This window comes from Pinus tabuliformis, chromosome Q (assembly GCF_031772625.1).
Source record: "Pinus tabuliformis cultivar Carrire ecotype Pingquan chromosome Q, CPIR1, whole genome shotgun sequence".
NCBI lineage: Eukaryota > Viridiplantae > Streptophyta > Pinopsida > Pinales > Pinaceae > Pinus > Pinus tabuliformis.
The window spans coordinates 1,338,302,596-1,338,326,213 of record NC_142296.1 but is presented as its reverse complement, the minus strand read 5'-3'; the positions used below and the strand labels follow the sequence as shown (position 1 = coordinate 1,338,326,213).

Here is a 23,618-nt window from a genome sequence, read left to right as displayed (position 1 = left end):
TCTTATTTGATTGCTTGTATTAGATGCATTGATTTCAATGTAGATGTTGATTTTTGATTTAATGTAATCGGATGTATGATGGTAAATTAATTTTAAAGTGATTGGATTAACATTGTGCATTGTTTTCAGCGTAAGCACAAAAAAATATTGACAATGTACATTGACTTTTGTGTTATAGTAATTCAACCTATTAATATTGGAGATAAAGAGAGACAAGGTATGATGTTTACTACAATAGCTCGAGCTAAAGATTTAAATGGTTTACGATTTAACCTGTCCTTTCATATAATCAATATGAAAAGATGATAAAAGTAACAAGGGTGACAATAAGAATAGTAGAAGAAAATAGTTTGAGATTAATCACAATGAAGACTATTTGTAATTGACTCTATTCTTATTATTCACATTTTCTATCATTCAACAATATCACTAATTGTCACTTTACATTCAATTTTTTTTTCATCATTAAATTTATTAACAATATTTATCATCTCAAAAAATTGAGGTTACTAAGCAAATTAAAAATTAAAAATGATCAGATGAATCGCAGACATATTTAACATATTTAAAATGATTATATTAATATTAGATGAATTTATATAGTATTGATAGAATTAATCATATGTTCGTTAGATTTTCTTTGGCCGCACATGGCTGACACCAACCTAGATCCATCTTGACTCTGGATCTATCAAGCGCCGAGAGGACTCAAAAAAGAGATTTACACCTCCAGAGATTTGATCTCTCTCGATGCTTGATAGATCCAGGGTTAAGATGGATCTAGGCTGGTATGTAACAAACCATGCTTTTTTAATGAGTTTACTAGTAGATAGATGTTGGATTTTGTTGGCTCTTCGACAACATGCCCTAAAAGCATCATAAACACGATCTTTCATTTTTTAACTTTTATTATATGGTTGTACATTAAACATGGATTTTTAAAAATTTCATTAAAAAAAACATTAAACATTTTTATTAAATAAAAAAATCTTTTTATAGAGTAAAAAAATTTTAAAAATTATTTAAAAAACACTTAAAAATAAAAAATAATCATTAAAATAAAATAAAATATTAAAAAAAGGAAGCCATAAATAAAATTTAATGAAAACATTAAAGAAAAACAACAAAGACATTCAACATGGCCCCCAACTGCCTGTGTGAGTAGCAAGAATTGCCATATAGAGGAGTCGTTTGCACCTCTATTCTATAACCTATATTGCTTGCACATGCTCCATTACACAAAAACCCATGTTGTTCATGTGGGCCCACTCGAAGGCTAGGGTAGGAAAGGGGGTTCACGGACAATGCCCTAAATGCCTTATATTCTCTCTATTTGTTTTTGATTACTTATTTTGATTATTAAATTTTTTAGTTTTAAATTTGTTTTTGGGCATAATTTATTTGTTTTTAGTTTTTATTTCTCTAAATAAAAAATGACGTTTTTTGTTTTTTACCAGAAGAATCTACAATTAAGAAAGTTTCATATCTGCATGATATAGGGTTGATTCTCACTACTATCACTATTATTTCTATTTGGAGGTCAGTGAGTGGAACAACTACATGGTTTCGAACCAGTAACCATTACATAATGCGTGCTTTAATAATGTACTGCTATCACTATTACTTCTACTTGGAGGTCAGTAAGTGGAACAACTACATGGTTTCGAACCAGTAACCATTACATAATGCGTGCCTTAATAATGCACCCATACATTCATTATTCTATGCTCAATAGGCAAAAAAATGGTATTTTTTATTATTTTGCTTACATTAGTGATGACTTTCTACACCATGGTTAAAACAATGTTGCAATTTTAATGCCTAATTGAAAAGGGGTGCTATTGGTTTTATAGCGTTAGTGATACATTTCAATTTGATGATTGATTTCTATGTTTTGGTTGCAATGGTACAAGTTGTCTAAGGCTAAGATTTCAAATCAGCTATGATTTGAACCTTAAAAAAGTAATTTGCTCTTGATAGAACTACTTTCTGGTTTAGGTGTTAATTTTTAAGGTTTTCTATAATAATGTTATTCGTATTTTATCGGTTTTTAATGCAATGGTTGAAAAATATTGTAATTTTAACCCCCCAAAAAGGGATGTTATCGATAATGCCTATTTTCAATCTAGGGGTATTTTTTTCATTTTTTTATGCAACAATATGAGTTTTCAGGAACAAAGTTTGTTTTGAGGTCACAATTCTTATTAAGTTGGTAACTTTGGTTTTTGACAAAGGGAAATCTTGGTCATATATATATTTTTCTCCATAAACAACCTTCAAGGGAAAAGATCAATATGGGTCTACATGGCTACCCTATAATTGATACTAAGATTAAAAAACAATATAATAGTGGCTAACAAATCCTCACTTGATGTCCTCCTAGTTGGTTACCCATCCAACCAAAATTTTAGGGCTCCTAGTTTTTATAAGCCTCCTTTTTAATAAGTGATTTTAAAAAGGCTATGTGGGAAAGTCCTTGGTTTTGATCTAATAGAATAATAAATTTGGGGACCTTAGACTTTTGTCATACAATGTAAATTGTAAATGACTAGAAACTTCTTCAAACTCTTCCTTGGTTACTTTGTGGCATAGGCATCGAATGGTCACAAGTAGTTGGCCAAAGCCTCACACGAAGGTTATAACCTAAGAAATGCCATTGTTATACCATCCAATTGACCCATCATCCTATTGTAGCTTGGTAAGCAAGTTCAAAATATGCCTAACAACTTGGATATATGCAAGGTGTTGTGAATGTCATACATTAAACAAGTATTTGGACTTGGGCATTCACATCTTGGCTTCTCGCCAATATATGGAGATTGCAATGTGTTAATTCTTAGATGGGGGAACTTCCCCAACACTTTGAAAAAGAATGGACTATGTTATGACAACATATCTTGGTCTAGACATTTCATCATAACTTGGTTAGAGCTACCTTTGAGGTTAAACCAAGTGAACCATAAGTTAGGAGATTTTATCTTCTTGTACTTGTTGGGTTCATAAAGGCCTATAGAGACCTACTTTGGCCTTAAGGCCATTCCAAGCCATATACTCCTACTCAGGAAGTTAGACACAATTTTACTCCATATTATTAAAGTCTCCACTCAGCAACAACCAAATTTTGAGAGGTATTCAACAAACCATTTAGAAGCACCCACACCATAGTGTTGGATGTGTTGATTGCTTCATCAACTAGACATGTAAGGAATAAAACTAACCACCACCCTTGAACCTTTGTCATGTAAGGAATACAACTAACCACACCATGCCAAATATTATTAGTGCAAGGTCATGCTTGATGTAGACAATTACTTTTACTTCATACCAACAAAACATATCCAATACATAAACCAATAAACAAAACTCTATAAACTATGGTTCATGACACCCCTCACATTCCATTATACAACATTCATTAATAACCTTCTACATAAATATCTATCTCTCCACCATCCTTAACAGTTAAATCTTGATAAAAGTTTGAGCTCACAAAATATTCCTTGTAAGTGCATGTATCACATGATGTTAAAATTGGCAACAAGGGTCAAACTCCACATGGGTCATCTTATTTATGACATCTGGTATTTTTCTTGGAACCCTATCTCTGAGAGGTGTAGGATTGATCTAAAGATCATCTGATTCTGACATGTATAAATGAAGTTATGAATTTATTTTGATTATGGTCAAATTATCAAGGTCAGCCAACAAACTTATGTAGGCTCAGAAGCCCAACAATCACGTCTATTCATCCTCAACGTTGCATATCAATAGAAGGTGGCTTAGCCTCATTTGGACACATTCATCTTCACACTTCTCTCTCTCTCCTCATTGATTGGGTACAGATTTCTGGGCCTCTCTCCCTCCACACGTTTGAAATTTTAGGAGGCCAAAATTTCAGGAGAGTGAAATTTCAAGAGGCCGAAATTTCAGGAGACCGAATTTCTAGACAGTTTGACCAAGCGTTGACCAGCATGCATTGACCTCCTTTGAATGCGTTTTTGTGAGGGCTATCTCTGTTTGGGCAGGCCACAGTTTTGGGCATAGAGATCGAGGCTAAACATTGACTGTTGACAAGCGTTCACTGCAGCTAGGGTTGACCGCAGTAGGGTTGTTTGACCAGACTTTGACTAGGTTGAATTTGACTATTTTGAGGGCTATTTTATCTTGCTATTTAGAGGCCGAAGTTGATTGAAGTTAACCAATTTTCTGAGGGTCAAATCTTCCCTGTTGACCAGTGTTGACTTTTCTGGTTAGGGCTCTTTTGCTGCTATTATAAATTATCAAATTTGTAAATTGTACTATCTCTCTCTGCTGAACTATTGAAGACTAAAAGAAGATTTGATCAAGGGTTTCCCCATATTGGGGTTTGTCCCTCGCTGGCGCCACATCTTGTGTCCTCTTGTCTTGGCTTGTCTTCTACTATATATGTTTATGTTCTATCTACATTTTACTATCATGTTGATGTGATTTCTAATCTGAAAATTGATACTGGGCTAACAAACAAATTGAAGTAAAATTGCTCTAAAGCATATAACATACCATTTTTTCCTAAAATTACATGGTATTAGAGGTGAGGTGAAGACAAATCCCAAGCAAGAGTGAAAGAGCAATCACCAAAGACAGTTGGACAAGGACAAAAGGTTCAATGGATTCCTCATCCTACTTCCCGGCTGAAGACAAGTTACATGATAAATCTGACTTTCATGGATGGAAGATGTCTCTTGATTTGACCTTGGAAGAAAAAGAAGCGATGGACTATGTTCAGGGTAAAATCCCTGAACCTCCTTCAAATGCATCGGCTGCTACAAAGGATGTCGAGTGCCAAAAGGAGAAATAATGTAGGGTCTAAAGGTCATTTCCATGGAAAGCCCAAATCTATGGGAGAAAGGAAGGGCATGTTCTTTGTTTGCAATAAGTTTGGCCACTATGGAAGGGAGTGTCCAAATAGAAGGGACACATCGCATGATGATGACAACAATCATTCCAGGGTAAACTTCAATAACAACGATCAAAGGAATGGCAGGTCCAATGACAAAGGAAAAATGAATGCGGGACATCAAGGAAATGGTTGGCCCTCCAAAAAATCAAGGAACTCCAGGTATGAAGAACCAAATTTTGTTAACAATAAGCAAAAAATTTACTATCCTATATCAACCCTCGCCACTGCCTCTCCTCTGGACACTTTGGGAAATTGGCTGATTGATAGTGGTGCCTCACATCACTTCACCGGATACAAGGAAGCCCTCTCTAATCTGATAGAAAAGGAGACAAACTTGGAGATCATCCTTGGAGACGATGCCACCTATCTCGTAAAGAGAGTAGGGAATGTTACCCTTCAATTGAATCAAGGTAACACTATTCATTTGGAAGAAGTACTATATGTACTTGATCTCAAGAAGAACCGTGTCCATTTTAGCCATGGAGGACAAAGGATTCAAGGTGGCATTCATTGATGGAAAGGTACGTGTTTGGAAAATAGATTTCAAAGATGATTTTACTCTTGGGTTCAGGGTTGATACTTTGTATCAAGTTGGAGGAATTCCATTAGGAGCGATGTCTTGCGACACATCTCTACAATCTGAACTATGGCACCAGACGTTTGTCCATCTTCATTATAAGGCCCTACCCGATGTGAGACAGATGGTGACAAGTATGCCCGAGTTCAAAGTAGAGCATGAAGGTGTATGTCTGGGATGTGCCGAAGGAAAACTTACAAGGGGACCATTCCCCTCAAGTAATAGAGAGACCACATATATATTGCAATTGATCCACTTCGACATATATGGTATGATGTCCGTAAACTCTTTGGGAGGATACTTATATTATCTCACCTTTATGGATGATTATTCTCGCAAGACCCGGATCTACTTCTTGAAGAAGAAGGATGAAGTGTTCACCTGGTTCTGACACTTAAAAGCCTTGATCAAAAACCAATCCGATAAGAAAATCAAGATATTGACGACTGATAATGGGACCGAGTACGAATCCAATGAATTCCAAGATTATTGCAGAGAAGCTGGAATTAAGAGGGAGACTACAACGCCATACACTCTTGAGCAGAATGGTGTGGCTGAAAGGAAGAATCGCTCTATTGTAGAAGCAGTTCATGCCATGCTTCATGATCAGGGCCTTTCGAAGTTCCTATGGGCTGAAGTTGCAAATACCGTCGTGTATGTTCAAAACCGATGCCCTCATTAAGCATTGGACTCTAAGACTCCTGAAGAAATGTTCACTGGTAAGAAACCTGAGTCAATTATGAAGAATGATGTTTGGGATGTGGTCCCTAGAACCCAGGACAAATCGGTTGTCACCTCTAAGTGGCTCTACAAAATCAAGCATGGAGCTTATGGAAGTGCAAAAAAGTTCAAGGCTCGCTTTGTTGCTCGAGGCTTCTATAAAAAGGAAGGTGTAGATTACGATGAGATATTTTCACCTGTTGCCCGATACACCACCGTCTGCTCGATCATAGCCCTTGCTGCCTCGCAAGGATGGAACCTACATCAAATGGATGTCAAAACCTCTTTCTTGCATGGTTCAAGCAAAGAGGAAGTCTATGTGGAACAACCCTAGGGGTTTGATGTTCATGATCGGGAATCTCATGTATGTAGGTTGAAGAAAGCTCTCTATGGATTGAAGCAAGCACCTCGAGCTTGGTATGAGAGGATCAATAACTATCTGATGAAGCTGGGATTCACTAGAAGTGAAGTCGATCTGAACCTTTACTTAAGGTTGAAAATGATAAACCTCTCATTCTGGTACTTTATGTGGACGACCTCTTTCTGACAGGTGCAAACCCTCTCATTCAAAAATATAAGAGGGAGTTGGCTTCTGAATTTGAAATAAAGGACCTAGGACCGATGCACCATTTCCTAGGGTTTGAGGTTTGGCAAAATCCAAGTGAAATTTTCCTCTCTCAAGGAAAATATGTTATGAAGATATTGGAAATATTTGGGATGGTGGATTGCAAGCATGTGACTACTTCGATGGAACATAAATTTAAGAAGTTATGTGGTAGTGCTGCTGGACCAGAATTGGGAAATGCTTCTGAGTATCGTCAACACATAGGAGCACTGATGTTCTTGGTGAACTCCCATCCGGACATATGTTTTGCAGTTAACACATTGATCCAATATATGCTTGAGCCTCATCATATACATTGGATTGGTTTCAAGAATATTCTGAGATATCTTCAGGGCACAATCACTCATAAATTGAGATACAGTGTCAGAGATGTGAAGTTGCATGGTTATTCTGATGTTGATTGGGCTAGCAGTGTGGTGGATCGCAAGAGCACTTCTGGATGTTGTTTTTCTTTGGGTTCTGCTTCGATATCCTGGATGAGAAGGAAGCAGAAATATGTTGCCTTGAGCACAGCCAAGGCCGAATACATAATTTATAGTATGGCCTTCTGTTAAGTTGTCTGGTTGAGGAAGCTCTTCAGTGAGCTGTTTGGACATGTGCTGGATACCACCGTGATCTTCTACTATAACCAGAGTGGGATTTGATTACCAGAGAATCCTATGTTTCATGATCGCTCTAAACATATAGATATCATGTACCACTTTATCCAAGATATGGTACAACGAGGAGCAATAAGGCTCCATCACATTGGGACTGATGAGTAGGTCACCGATATTCTGACAAAGCCCCTGTCAAAGGTCAAGTTCTTGGCCTTCCGAGAACGACTTGGAGTCATGGAGAGACCCTTTGATGAGGGTCCTATATGAGAAGGACATTGAGCTCTGGGAGCTCCAGGGGGCTTGGGGTACTTCTTGGAGTGATGAGCAACCATAGGGTGAGTGGTTCAGCCTTCCCCTAGTGGTTTGTTGTGTACAGGGTGAGTGGTTCAGCCTTCCCCTGCAATACCCCTTGGCGACATGTAAGCAATATGAATGGTTCATCCTTCTCCTGCTGAGACATCCTACCCATGCAGTCTGGGACTCATGGAAAGTACCTCTCATCTGGTCAATGAGTAGGGAAATGAGGACTGGGACCATAGTACTACCGATGGACGCATCATGTACTACCATACTTCCTATGCTAGGATGACCGATCTTGATCTGGAATCAATTGGAACTGACTTCGGGACAGTATGAGTGGTATGGGACACTCTCTTTTGATTGGAACTGACTTCGGGTCAATAAGTGTGGTATGCCACACTCTCCTTTGATTGGGACTGACTTTGGGTTAGTAGAGAATGGTATGATACATTCTTGATCACTTCTACTTCTTCATAGTTCAGCAGAGCAAAGTAGAGAAGTGCATTGATGACATAGATAATACAGATTGCCAGATGGATTAGCAGATGGAGTTCTCCCTAGTTGAGAGGGGGTGTTAAAATTGGAAACTAGGGAAAAACTCCACATGGGTCATCTTATTTATGACAACTGATATTTTTCTTGGATTCCTCTCTCCGAGAGGTGGAGGATTGATCTAAAGATCATCCGATTTTGACATGTACAAATGAAGTTATGAATTTATTTTGATTATGGTCAAATTGTCAAGGTCCACTAGCAAACTTATGTAGGCTCAGAAGCCCAACAGTCACGTCTATTCATCCTTAACGTTGCATATAAATAGAAGGTGACTTAGCCTCATTTGGACACACTCATCTTCACAATTCTCTCTCTCTCTCCTCATTGATTGGGTACGGATTTCTGGGCCTCTCTCTCTCCACACGTCTGAAATTTTAGGAGGTTGAAATTTCAGGAGAGCAAAATTTCATGAGACTGAAATTTCAAGAGACAGAATTTCTAGAAAGTTTGACCAAGCATTGACCAGCATGTGTTGACCTCCTTCGAATGCATTTTGTGAGGGCTATCTCCGTTTGGGTAGGCCACATTTCTAGGCACAAAAATCGAGGCTAAACATTGATTGTTGACCAATGTTGATTGCAGCTAGGGCTGACTGCACGTGGGCTGTTTGACCAGAATTAGACTGGGCTGAATTTCACTGTTTTGAGGGCTATTTTATCTTGCTGTTTTGAGGCCGAAGTTGACTAAAGTTAACCGATTTGCTGAGGGTCAAATCTGCCTTGTTGACCAGCGTTGACTTTTCTGGTTAGGGCTCTTTTATTGATGTTATAAATTATCAGATTTGTAAATTGTACTATCTCTCTTTGCTAAACTATTGAAGACTAAAAGAAGATTTGATCAAGGGTTTCCCCACATTGGGGTTTGTCCCTAGCTGGTGCCACATGTTGTGTCCTCTTGTCTTGGCTTGCCTTCTACTGTTTATGTTTATGTTCTATCTGCATTTTACTACCATGTTGATGTGATTGGTAATCTGAATATTGATACTGGGCTAATAAAGAAATTGAAGTAAAATTGCTGTAAAGCATAGAACATACCATTGTTGCCTAAAATTTACACATGACCATCAAGGGAATATTTCTTTGGTTCAATGTACATATTCAACCTTGTCAAAAACTTTGTTCAACATTAGAGAAAGAGATTAGGCCATTACATTAGCCAAATAGATAGAAAAAGGCAATCAGGTTCATTTCCAATGATTGTGTACACAAGCTTGTATAGAGCCTAACTTAAACACTTCTATGCTCTTAAGGGAAGCCTTGGAAATACATTCACTTTATTTCAAATTGGACTAGTAAATCCCACATTCACCTTTAGTAGGTGTAGAAGTCAAAGGTGAACTAATGAAATTAGTTTTGGCTAAACAATTTATGTCCCTAAGACTAGTAAATCCCACATTCACCTTTAGTGAGTGTAGAAGTCAAAGGTGAACTAATGAAGTCGGTTTTGGCTAAACAATTTGAGTGCCTAATTCTATGGTCAAAACTTAGAAACATAAACAAACATTGAAAAGGTTTATATATATTTAATGACTTAATTAACAAATTGTGCGTTAACTCAAATAAATACTTATTTACTTAGTGTTTAAATTGAAAATATATTGTCAATTTTTTATTTTTATTTTATTTTTATTTTTTATTTTTATTTTTATTTTTTCTGAATAAAGACTAATTCTATTAAGAGAGGAAAAAATATAGTACAATCAAGCCTCGAAACAGGCAGAGCAGAGAAGCAAGGGAGCCGGAGGTGATAGGGAATCAACCATGCTCCATAGAGACAGACAAGGGAAGGGCCATAGAAAGCAAAGGAAAACAAAGGAAAAAACTGAGCAAAAAAAAAAGCTACCCCGAAGGGTTATTTCCTGCAAAACAACATTTTTTGCCTTTTTTCTTGCTCACTTTTATCCACCCAGTGGAGCTTGGCTGAGTAATGACAAGTTGTAGATTATTCTGTTCTGACGGCTGAGCATCCTTATCAGAGTCTGAGGACGAAGAGAAATGAGAACGTTTCTGAGAAATCTGAGGGTTAGAGGGAACCTCCGGATCAGCCGAGGGAGCGTCCATCGGAGTTTCCTCATTCTGCAAATCAGCTTCAATTTCCTCATCAACCTGCACATCTGCCTCAGATTCCTCCTCCTCCGAACTCGAGAAGCCTAAATCGTCCAACAGACGGGGAGGCTCAAAAGGATTCCATCTCTTGGATTTGGGCTTACGATTCAGATTCTTCTTTTTATCTTTGAACTGGGAACATGTACTCTGAAGGTGCCCTGTTTGATGACAATGGCGACAGCGGAAGGCTGTATTCTTGTAATCCAGTGGCTGAGTCCAATGGAAATCTCCAAACTTGAGATTAATCTGATCCGGCAGTCCTTTGCTGATATCTATTTCTGCACACAGTCTGCCGTAAGTGTAGAGACCATTTTCCCTTCTTGAGGTATCTGTAGCCAGGTATCGTCCTAAAGTGTTTCCAATGGCTAAGAAGACAGAGAAATCCCAAAAATGAGCCGGAAGATTCGGGAGCCTGACCCAAATGGGAAGCTTGGAGATGACTGCTGTAGAAGGGTCGAAGTTAGGAAACCAAGGGGCAAGAAAAAGCCTAGCCGAACCCCAGAACCAAGGGCCTCCCGTTAAGGCTTTCTGGTAGTCTTCGTTTGAGTCAAAAACCACCAGGAAGAAACCCTTTGAACATAAGAAGATTTTGCATTTTTTAGTCCAAGAGGAATGGACCCATTGGTAAAGATCTGCTGTGCGAGGCCATAGCCCATTAAATCTGCATATGAGTGCTGATTCTGCAAAAGTCTGGTAGCGGTTTGCAATCCCAGAATTAGAGAAGCTAATGGAGGGAATTTCCTCTGATTTGTCTACCAGAAACGACTTTGGAGCACCATTTAGCTGGGCTGCATTTGAAGAGAACTGAGGTTGGGCAACGTTTTTGTGTGCTGCATCTTTGTAAGAGAAAGATGGGGCAGAGGAGGTTTGCCCAAAGGTACCACCTCTTAAACAGAAAGAAGCCCCAATAGAAGCGTCCTTTTGAATGCAGTAAAAGGAGAGAGGAAGGGGATTCATAAGTTGCTTACCCCTATATAGTAGTCTAAGGCAAGAGGAGGGAATCCCCAGCCGGCATTCAAGTTTTTGCAGAAGATCCTGCACAAGATCTATTGCGCGAACCCATAACATTGTCGTTTTGCCTGAAAGATTGACTTGGATCTGAAATGCATGTGATTCTTCAGGCAGATCTGGCTGGTTCAAGAGAGAAAGCTGCTTCAGAGTTGAGCTCGTCTGAACTTGCTGCCTGATAGTTGCTTGCCTATAGATCTGGGTTTTTTTGAGGCCCCAAGATCTTTTGGGCTTCTGATCTGATGGTTTAACTGCAGATCTGAGCATCTGACTGCCATCCATGGTCAGGACGCCCGATTCAGAACTGAACCTTGACCCTGCAAACACAACTTGGACTAGATTGGGTGAAAAGGAAGGATATGGACAGAACGCTATTGACCTTGCCACAGAGTCGGTATCTTGACGTCAGATCTTGAGGATTCGATGAATGCAGATCTGTAATAAATGCAGATCTGTGACCCCATTGTGCAGATCTGTGACATTGAGCCCCCCTGCTTGGATACCGCTGAAATCTTTCTTCAAAAAATGCTCCCCTTCCTTTACGCGTTCAATGTCTCGAGCACCAGACTCGAGTTTGAAGCCTTCAATTCCTTCTGCGCTAAGGCTGATGCCAACGGCCCCCGCAGAGGCGTCTTCCTTCTTCGAGACTAAGAGTTTCGCTGGCATGGAGACCAGGAAACAACAGGTATCAATGAACCCCTCTGCATGCAGTAAAACTTCAAGATTATTCCAGGATTTGGGTTTCATGAAATTAACCGGAAACCATTTTACGCACCCTGGGAAAGATAGGTCGTCTGCAACAGAGAGCTCATTCAGTGCGGTAAGAGGTCAATTTTTTTTATAAATATTATAGATATGTTCAAGATTTAATGATTTGTCAAATAAGTAGTTATTTACTTAGTGTTTAAATTGAAAATATATTGTTAACTTTTTTTACAAATATTATAGATATGTTCAAGATTTAATGATTTGTCATTATGATTTAATGAAAAGAAAAAAAACTAAAATTAAATTTATTAAGTTTCTTGCATTTTATTAATGGGGATTTGTGATCATTTGCATTATTAAAAAACTCTTTTTAGCCAAATTCCAATCTTAAAATTTGAAATCTTGTCAAATATGTCGCCAATTGTCTTTCTTACATACAATAGTGTCTTTTAACTTATATTAACTAATTAAACGTATACTTTGCTACACTAATTAAATATATACTCTTTAATAAATATAAATAATAAACACACATGATAAATCAAATACTCAATAGAAACCATACTACATTTGACTAAACTGCAATACTTATTTGACTAAACTCCCATACTTATTGTAAAGAAAAAAAAACTATAAAAAAATTGAACCTAGATTATCATTTCTTCATTCCCTCCCAATCATTTCGAATAAATGAATTATTTGAAAAGCCCAATCTTGCATAGAGATGCTTAAAATTCAATTTAGATGAGACTTCATTAGATAAAAAGTTGTCAAACTAGTGAGACAATCACAAATGTATATGACAGTGGCTAAGGCATAATAATTCCTTAAAAGTATTGGGTATTTTTCAATGGAGAAAATACCAAAAACCAAATAAAATTCACCACAGAGACAATGCTCTGTTTACTCTGTCCAAGATCTTTACACAGGGAAGCTTTTAAAACAAATTGACTCAGAAGACAACACAGTCACAAAGCATTTCTATTAATTAAAAAAAATAACTGATACATATTTCATCCTCTGTGCAAAGAGGGAATTACAAAAAACTACTCTGCTGCTCTCACAGATTTTCCACTGCTGTGGATATTACATAAACAGTTTTTCAAAACATTCCTATGTTTTTCATTTGCAGATAAACATTACAGCACTGTTGTGCCTCCAAAAGAAAATGCACACACTTGTGCGTAGCCTCTCCACTCACCAAAAAAAACTAAACTCCACTACTACAGCACGTAGACTATATTCAACATATGACAATGTGTTATATAAAAAAATATAAAAAAAAATGTATGCCCATAACTATTTTAAATACATGCCCACAACAATATTAAAGGCATTGGACGTATGCCCATAACATATTAAAAGCCTCACCAAAAACTACGACAAACACATTAAAATCATAAGTTTTCACCTACGGCGGTCAACAAGAAAATGAAAAAATTTGATGTGACGTGGGCGGACAGCACATTCTGGAAGTCAACGGCGGAGATCACGCGATCAAATCGCTGAGCCGATCCAACGTGGTTCGCACACCCTCCTCCGGCAAACCAAACGACTTTTACCGTCCGGGGAAAGTGGTTTTTGGGCGTTCGTACATGGGACGCGTGGCGGAGTGTGAATGTGTTCGGAGCCTCCTCCTGCTCGTACAGTGTTTGCCAAGAGCGGTGCGGGGAGACCGGGATGGTTTTCAAAAACCACCGTGCGGCGTAAAATTACAATTTTAACACTCCCCTTTAATTTTAACAGCCGCACGTTCGGTCATTCCCAAACACTTCCTCAAAAATTCAAAGCTTTTCTGATCCAGCGGCTTTGTCAAGATGTCCGCAACCTGTTCTTGGGTCCTGCAATGTTCTAGGACAATTTCTCCATTGTTCACTAACTCTCTGATGTAGTGAAACCTTGTGTCGATGTGTTTCGTTCTCTTATGAAACACTGAATTCTTTGACAAGGCAATAGCTGAGCTATTGTCACAAAAGACCACTGTTGCTTTTGCCTGCTCTTGGCCTAAGCTTCTCAACATCCTTCTCATCCAAACTGCCTGACAAGCTGCTGCTGTCGCTGCCACATATTCAGCCTCTGCTGTAGACAATGCTACAATGGATTGCTTCTTAGAAGCCCATGAAATGGCTCCTGAACCCATATTAAAAACATAACCGGAAGTGCTCTTCCGATCATCTACACTTCCAGCCCAATCGCTATCTGTGTACCCAATCAAATCTGAATGTTCTGAGCCATGATATAGAATTCCAAACATTTTGGTACCTTTGACATACCTCAAAATTCTCTTTGCTGCCTGCCAATGTGCCTCCTTCGGTCTCTCCATAAATCTGGAAATCAAACTAACAGCATACATTAAATCAGGCCTAGTTGCTGTTAAATACATAAGGCTGCCCACAATGCTTTTATACAAGCTAGGATCAAAATCCTTGCTGCTGTCCTCTCTGCTGAGCTTTAATCCCATCACTGTGGGAGTGATGGCTGCCTTGCATTCTTGCATGTTAAATCTGCCCAAAACTTGATTTACATATCTTGAGATATAAAAATTCCTTTTTCATTTTGATCTACTTCTATGCCTAAGAAGTATCTCAACAAACCCATGTCAGTCATTTCAAATTCATTCTTCATGACTGATTTAAAATTCTCAATAAGATACATATCATTTCCAGTGAAAATAACATCATCTACATACAAGACAACAATTAAAATTTTACCATCCTTTTCCTTGATGTAGACTGTGGGTTCTCCTTCACATTTGTCAAATTCATTATCCAGTAGATATGAATCTATCCTGCTGTACCATGCTCTTGGCGCTTGCTTCAGCCCATAAAGAGCTTTCTTCAATTTGCACACTTTGTGCTCTTCTCCTTTCTTCTCATATCCGAGAGGCTGTTCCACATAAACCTCTTCCATTAACACTCCATTTAGGAATGCTGATTTCACATCCATTTGGTAGACTTTCCATTTGTTTTGTGCTGCTATGGACAGCACTGCTCTCACGGTTTCCATCCTTGCAACCGGTGCGAAAGTCTCCTCATAGTCTCTCCCGTACTGCTGCTTATACCCCTTGACAACCAGCCTTGCCTTGTGCCTTTCTATCTTGCCTTCAGCATTGCTCTTGGTCTTGTAGACCCATTTCACACCAATGACTTCTTTACCTTTTGGTAGATCAACCAAATCCCATGTTTTGTTTCTCTCTATGGCATTCATCTCTTCATCCATAGCTTCTATCCATTTCCTATCTTTAATTGCATCCTCGAAATGAATAGGGTCATCAACATGACAATACAAGGCAAATAAGGAATTCATTCCTTCATCATAAATGTCACTTAGATTTCTAAACTTCTTATCTCTTTCACTTGGTGTGCAAGTGCTTGAAGATGCACTTGAATTTCCTCCTTGTGGTGTGCTTGGAGAAGCACTCTCATTGATCCTCAATGGTGTACCTTGCTGTCCTTGTGTTATCCTCAATGGTGTCCCTTGCTGTCCTTGTGTTGGCGCTGCTGTTTGGGGATGCATTTCAACCACCTCCTCTTCATCTTCATCATGAGACAAACAGTTCTTGACATTCACTGTTTTCTCTATGCTTCCATCCCAAGCTTCCTCTTCAATGAATTGAACATCCCTGCTTACAAAGAACTTCTTGGTAGATGGGATGTACAGCCTGTAGGCTTTGGATTCATCACTGTATCCAATGAAGATACACTTCTCCCCTTTGCTGTCCAACTTCCTCCTTAGCTGATCCGGAATGTGTGCATAGGCCACACACCCAAAAACTCTCATGTGGGTGACTCCTTGCTTTCTCCCACTCCATGCCTCTTCTGGCACTTTGTTCATGACTGCTTTTGTAGGACACCTGTTCAGTATATAAACTGCACAATGTACAGCTTCAGCCCAATACTCATTTGGCAAATGCTTTGCCTTCAACATGCTCCTTGCCATCTCCATGATGGTTCTGTTCTTCCTTTCAGCAACTCCATTTTGCTGTGGGGTGTACCGAGTTGTGAACTGTTTATGTATTCCATTTTCTCTACAAAACTTTAGGAATTCATTTGAGATATACTCACCTCCTCTATCAGTTCTCAATACTTTTATGTGCAGCCCGCTTTGGTTCTCCACAAGTGCTTTGAAATTTTGGAATTTCACAAACACTTCACTTTTGTTCTTGAGGAAATATATCCATGTCTTTCTTGTAAAATCATCAATGAATGTCAAGAAATATAGGCTGCCAGCTAATGATGGAGCTTGCATTGGTCCACACAAATCTGAGTGGATGATCTCTAAGGGTGCCTTTGCCCTTATGCTCTTACCTGATGGAAAACTCTCTCTATGTTGTTTGCCCAATATACAACCTTCACAAAGGCTGTCCGGCTTCTCTATCAATGGTAATCCTCTTACCATTCCTTTCCTGCTTAATAGATTTAGACCTCCAAAATTTAGATGCCCGAATCTCAAGTGCCATAACCAGTTCTCATCCTTTGGCACGCTTTGGAAGGCCTCTTGGGTGACTGCTGCCATTTCCTTCTTGTTCTTCAAGTCTGCTCTTATTCTAAGAGGGAACATTCTGTTCCTTGTCATCTTCACTTCAGCAATGCATCTTTTGCTGGGTGGTATATCTATGATGGTGCACACATCATTTACAAAGTAAACATTGTAACCCTTTTGGATAAGCTGTCCAACACTCAATAGGTTACATCTCATTCCGGGGACATAGTAGACATCTGCTATGGTTTTCCTTTCTCCTTGCTTTGTAAATATTTTTACCTCCCCTTTTCCCATAACAGACACTTTACTATCAGTTCCTAGTGTGACCTCTGATTTCAAATTCTGATTTAAGGCTGAAAAGAGGGCTATATTCCCTGTCATATGGTTGCTGCAACCTGAGTCTAAAAACCAAATGTCTTCACTATGTGTTTCAGCCATGTTACAAGCTAACAGGACATTTTCTTGACTGTTGTTTTCTCTTGTAACATTTGCATTCTGTCTGCTGTTCATATCATGATGTTTCTTTCTACAATCACTAGCATAATGTCCATACTTTTTGCAATAATAGCATTGAACATTAGATTTATCATACCTTTGTCCTTGAGCCTGATACTGATCTCTTTGTTGGCTGCTGCCTTGACCTTGGTTCTGATTTGGATTGCTGCCTCTTCCTTGTGCATTTGCTGGGCTGTTCCTTCCACCTCTGTTCTGGCTTCTGCCTCTTCCTCTTCGGTTTCCTCTTCCTTGACCTCTTCCTCTTCCAAAGGACATCTGGGTCTTGAAGGCTTGCTCAAGAGATGAGTTTTCATTCCTACTCAACCTCTGCTCATGAGTTATCAGTGATGCATGTAGCTCATCAACTGAATATTTTGAGAGATCCTTTGTCTCTTCAATGGTGGTGACTATGGCATCAAACCTTGAGGGTAAGACCCTCAATATTTTCTCCACTATTCTTCTATCTTCAATTGTTTCTCCATGAGTTCTCATTTGTGTGATTACACCAATCACATGAGTGAAGAATGATTCAATGTTGTCTGACTCCTTCATGTTCAAGTTTTCAAAATCCTTTCTCAGCATTTGCAATTTCGCTGTCTTCACTCTCTCCATGCCTTGATAGGCTGTCTTGAGAGTTTGCCATGCTTCATGTGATGTTGTAGCTGCTGCTATCCTTAGGAATATACTCTGGTCCACTGCTTGATACAACAAGACAATGGCCTTTGCATCCTTCTTCCTATTGAGCTTCAGCTGATCCTTCTCTCCCTGAGTTAATGCATTGAACTCAGTTTCATCTGCTGGTTCCTCAAACCCATATTCTACTAGTTCCCATATATCTTGAGCGATGAACAAAGCTCTCATGGTTATAGACCAGTAGTCATAGTTCTTCCCATTAAAGTGTGGGAGCTGGGTGTTGAACATACCCATGCTTGTGCTTGCCATTCCTTGCATCTTGAACTATGGTTTTAAATCCTTGACTGTGATTTTTTTAAAAACTGACTGTCTTCAGCAATAACAAGAGAAATGCTTTTGGGGAATACCTGAATCCTGAGCTGTGTGAGTCTTCTAACTGCCTGAGAGGTTTTGCTGCAGCAACAACCTTCTCCCTTCAGCTTCTTTGTCTCCTACAAAGAGCCTAAGCCTTGCTCTGATACCACTGTTGGGTATTTTTCAATGGAGAAAATACCAAAAAAAAATAAAATTCACCACAGAGACAATGCTCTGTTTACTCTGTCCAGGATCTTTACACAGGGAAGCTTTTAAAACAAATTGACTCAGAAGACAACACAGTCACAAAGCATTTCTATTAATTAAAAAAAATAACTGATACATATTTCATCCTCTGTGCAAAGAGGGAATTACAAAAAACTACTCTGCTGCTCTCACAGATTTTCCACTGCTGTGGATATTACATAAACAGTTTTTCAAAACATTCCTATGTTTTTCATTTGCAGATAAACATTACAGCACTGCTGTGCCTCCAAAAGAAAATGCACACACTCGTGCGTAGCCTCTCCACTCACAAAAAAAAACTAAACTCCACTACTACAGCACGTAGACTATATTCAACATATGACAACGTGTTATATAAAAAAATATAAAAAAAAACGTATGCCCATAACTATTTTAAATACATGCCCACAACAATATTAAAGGCATTGGACGTATGCCCATAACATATTAAAAGCCTCACCAAAAACTACGACAAACACATTAAAATCATAAGTTTTCACCTACGGCGGTCAACAAGAAAATGAAAAAATTTGATGTGACGTGGGCGGACAGCACATTCTGGAAGTCAACGGCAGAGATCACGCGATCAAATCGCTGAGCCGATCCAACGTGGTTCGCACACCCTCCTCCGGCAAACCAAACGACTTTTACCGGGGAAAGTGGTTTTTGGGCGTTCGTACATGGGACGCGTGGCGGAGTGTGAATGTGTTCGGAGCCTCCTCCTGCTCGTACAGTGTTTGCCAAGAGCGGTGCGGGGAGACCGGGATGGTTTTCAAAAACCACCGTGCGGCGTAAAATTACAATTTTAACAAAAAGAAAGTTTAAAGAAAAAAGGAAACCCTTTGTCAAGATGAACGTAGTCGCACAAATCCAGTGCCAGGGCTCCCAAGCTTTTAACCCTTGCCCTTGTGACGGAGAAGAACTCTACCTATTAAGTAACCTAACTGGTTCTTCAATAGCAAGACCATAATAAACAACATATGGTTGTGTTTTCTCTGGTTCCAATGGGATGTTATTTCGTGTGGTTTCAAATTCTACAGGAGACTCAGGCCTTCTCTTACTGAGTCATAAATGGGAGACTCAGGAATAGGCCCTCTCTTACTGAATCATAAATTCTACGGGAGACGCAGGAATAGGCCCTCTCTTACTAAATCCCTATCTTTACACCTCACCATAAACCTTCAAAGCAATATTGCAATTGTCCTGCGACACCATTTCTTTCACTGATAATACCTTCAGTAAAAAAATCATTACAGCATTTATAGAGTAATACATTGCAGAGTTTATTGAGTAATATTGGACGATGGAGTGCCCATTTGCGCTGCCCCAGACACGCAGAAGGTTACTTGTGAACGGAACCTGCTTTGGAGGCAAAACATTCTCAAATCCATCTGAAATCCATTAAGTTACCATTATTTTTGGAGCTAAAACGCGTCAGTAGGGCATTGAAAACGGAAAGTTAGTTTCGCCTTTAAAAGGTTGACAAAAAAAAATCGAGAGCGAGTTTGGCGCGTATTTGACAGCAAAGCTAGACGTGAATGGCTGCCATTTGGTGGTTTTCGAAACGAAGAATACGACGGGGATGAGGATGGATCTCAAAATTTGTTAGTGGCAGGCGCCTATTCAAAGGAATTTACAATCCACACGCATAACAGCTGACGCCGAGGCTTTAAATAGGGGTTGACGCAATCAAGAGAGTCCACGATTCTCTCGCGAGCGTTCCAAATATATATTTATATATCTCAGGCGCAATCAACCGTGATTGCAAATTGAAAAGGTCTCTGGCAGAATTAAAAAACAATCCCCTGAAAAACCAGAAGGCCGCCAGATCTCTGGGTGACTCAGTGCTTTCTTAAAGCTATTTCCCGATGGTGGTGTCGGGTTCGAGTCTCGTCCGGGTGGTATCGGGATTGCTGTTGCTGCTTCTCGTGGCGGTGTCCGTGGGCGCCATGGACGCCGACGATGGCTTGCTGAACTGGACGGCGAAGCAGAGACAGTGCAGTGGTTCGATCGGCGAGTGCTTTGACGAAGAGGAGGAGGAAATGCTGATGGACTCGGAATCGAATCGGAGGAGTTTGTGGTGGAGGAGGTCCTATATTAGTTATGGTGCCCTCTCCAGGGACAGGGTGCCGTGCCGCAGACGCGGGGTTTCTTATTATAATTGTCGACGGGGCAAGCAGGCCAATCCTTATACTCGCGGCTGTTCCCGGATTACACGCTGCGCCAGGGATACTGGCTGAAATGAGCTCATAGTTCTGCGCCAGATTCGAACCTGGGGCGGTCATTTTACAATAACAATATCTCCTCTGTTCTTACTGGCCACAACTCCAGTCCATGTCTTATTCTCGTGTGATGATTTGTTTTTTATTTTATTTTATATAATAAATTCTTTTTAATAATTGAAGTGAAAATTAAAGATTGTTATTTGGACTCTACTCCTAGAAATGGTAAAGAAATTCCCAGTCTGGTGCAGACTTTGGCTTGTGGTTCAGATGATGCTGGCCATCATAAGGTGGATGGAGGTTCAAATCCCGCGAGGGAAAATAACTTAAATCAGCAAGATTATTGTTTCAACCAAAAATGGTACTTGTTATACAGTGAGATTCGGTCTGTACTTGCTGTATTTCATACAGTATATCCAGTCTTGTATTTGTTTTGAAATAATTTGAAGCAATATATTCATAGTCCTGTATTAGTGTTTTTCCTTTTCACTTGGTTATCCATTAAAATACTTATTATCTCATCATTTGTTTGGGGGTGACCAACAGGGTTTACATTGTAAATGCATCTATTGGTTTATTGCCCATATGATCCTACACAGTTGAGTTGTTTTGAAAGCTTAAATGTCTGTGAAACCAGGATAAAATTTATCTTATTTTTTATTAGATATTAATATATAGTTAATTTGGATAAATTTAACGAATACTATTGAAAAACAGTCTTAAATCCTGATTAATTTATAATTTTAAATCCAGATCTATTAAAGAATCATGTTTCATATCAAATTTTAATATTTCATCTGCTACTGGCGAAGTAAATCTTGGATTCCAACAGGCATGGAGCAACATTACAGTTGATGGACACCATCCTTTACTCATTTCCTGCATTTAATGGCTATGGAGTTGGAAAATATGTTTACTTGAAGCTTTCTTCAGTATAATATGTTGTATATATCCGGAGGATAAAAGCTAGCTTCATATTGATGGGATTATTCCTGATTTCAATCGCCACGGTTTGTGATGACAACGTTAATGTGTATATGAGATTTCAATTCTACAATTTGTCATGATATTTTTGAGCATGGAGGTTTATGGAGGTTTATTTTATAGGGATGTGGAATTTTGTTTTTATAGTTATTTTAAAATAAAAATAAAAATAAAAATTATGTTTTAAATAGAAAAATAATGTATATATCATTTAAAAATTAATTTCTTTTAGATATAATTTATTAAATAATGAAAAATAATATATTGTATTTTACACTTTAAAGATGTTTGTACATAAAGATTTTTGATCTTTCTCAAATCATGTTAGATCCACACTTAAAATGGATCTATGTTGGTTATTGCAAATTCAGATTATTGAAAATTTAATCACAAAATTACCAATTTACTTTGTTTGTTATATTTCCATAATTTATAATTAAGATAAAGTTAAGTAAAACATAGTTCAGGTGTTTTATGATTTGTCTATTTTTAGTTGAAATTGGCAATGAAATTTTGGTAAGAATGATATTTTTATTTAAAATAATTTTTTGAATACATAAATAAATGGTGAAATATTTAATTATATAGTTATAACTTGTATTTTCAATAATTTTGATTGAGTCTCAGCTCAAACTTATAATTTCAGTAAATTCATGTAATTTTTTTTCAAGAACTTCTGAATCTTTAATTATATTTTACTATTTTTCTTTCTTGATCTTGTTGATCAGTTTCATTGCAATTTCTTGCGACTGGATCGTTGTTACCTGGATTATGCTCCCACCTACTGTCAAATTGTGGGGGCTAGACAGGTTGTTTCCATTGGTGGAATTATGGAATGACATGCAACAAAACACAGATACGCCACAAATTTAGACATGGTATTCACAGAACAGAAAAGAGCCTCTGCTACTTTCACTTTCAATCAAGCATATATTTAGCTAATGGAGAAGAAAGAACGATTCAATATGGGTTCTTTCTATTCTCCACCAATTCAATTTTACAAAGCCTAACGTCAAAACTGTGACTTTCTTTTTATAATGTGTTGTGAAAAAAAAATAAAAATCATGATATTAAAATTGTGAATTATTTTACGTGTAGTTTAATGAGGTGGAAGAGTTGTTCAGAAAGTTATGAAAATTTCAATTATATTTAGAGAAAATAAGGCAAGGATTTTTGTAAATCCAAATTATAATTGTTAAACTTCAAAATTTTAGGTGTCCTAAATGAATTTTGATGGCGCTGAATCCTTTTCCACCATCAAAAACATGATTCAAAGACTGCTTCTGCAAAAATTTTGAATTTTTTTCCCTGAATTCCGGTCACTTTTGACTGTCCAACAATTCCTCCGCCTCTTTAAAAGACTTCATTATTTTATATCATAGAATCATTTACCTCTCTACATTCAATGACAAAAACATTTTTTTAGTAAAAATAAAAACAAATAAAAAATTACAGATTGACTCGGATATATCAATTATCCAACCAAACTTTGTTATTTTGTTACTTTGAATAGAATAGAGGAGATGCGTTGTTATTTTGTAACTTTGGAATAGAATCGAGAAGAGATACGCGATCCCGAATAGAACGTTAACGAAATTCCTATTCATGGGGGGATAGGGATTTGATCCCAAGCACGATCTGGAATTGAACGTTGAAATAGAGATACACGATGCCGAGTTATTGCCTGTAGCGCGGTGGATTCCGTTGTATATTCTACGCTCAAAATCTGAAAGAGAGAAAAGCTATATCATTATACAATTAAACAAATTTGCTATTATATACTCTGATTGTTTTTTAAGTGCAGGTTGATAAGGATTTGTTGCAAGGTAAGCCATTGAAAGCAAGTCCTATCACTGTCTCTTTGATGCAAGGGTAAGCAATTGAAAACAAGTCCATCACCAATTTTTTTGTCTGACTTTTGGTATTTGGAATTGATTTGAAAATAATTTTACTCATGTTCTACAATGTTGACTAGGAAAGAATTTGGACTCCACGGATCTACTTCTATTATTTAGCAAATCTATATATATATTATTTTTATAATAAGGAAAAAAACCTTAATAGTT

At 38.1% G+C, this 23,618-nt stretch overlaps 1 protein-coding gene across 1 annotated transcript; it reads left to right on the top strand.

Moving 5' to 3' along the window:
* The first annotated feature begins 20,131 nt into the window (after positions 1–20,131).
* On the top strand, positions 20,132–21,024 carry LOC149224800 (rapid alkalinization factor-like). The gene has a single exon (XM_089383610.1). It carries the CDS (start codon positions 20,215–20,217, stop codon positions 20,584–20,586), a length of 372 nt encoding a protein of 123 aa, XP_089239736.1. The 5' UTR covers positions 20,132–20,214; the 3' UTR covers positions 20,587–21,024.
* Positions 21,025–23,618: the final 2,594 nt, after the last annotated feature.

Coding starts and splice junctions, on each gene's coding strand:
- LOC149224800 (XM_089383610.1), top strand. CDS start 20,215: ATGGTGGTGTCGGGTTCGAGTCTCGTCCGGGTGGTATCGGGATTGCTG.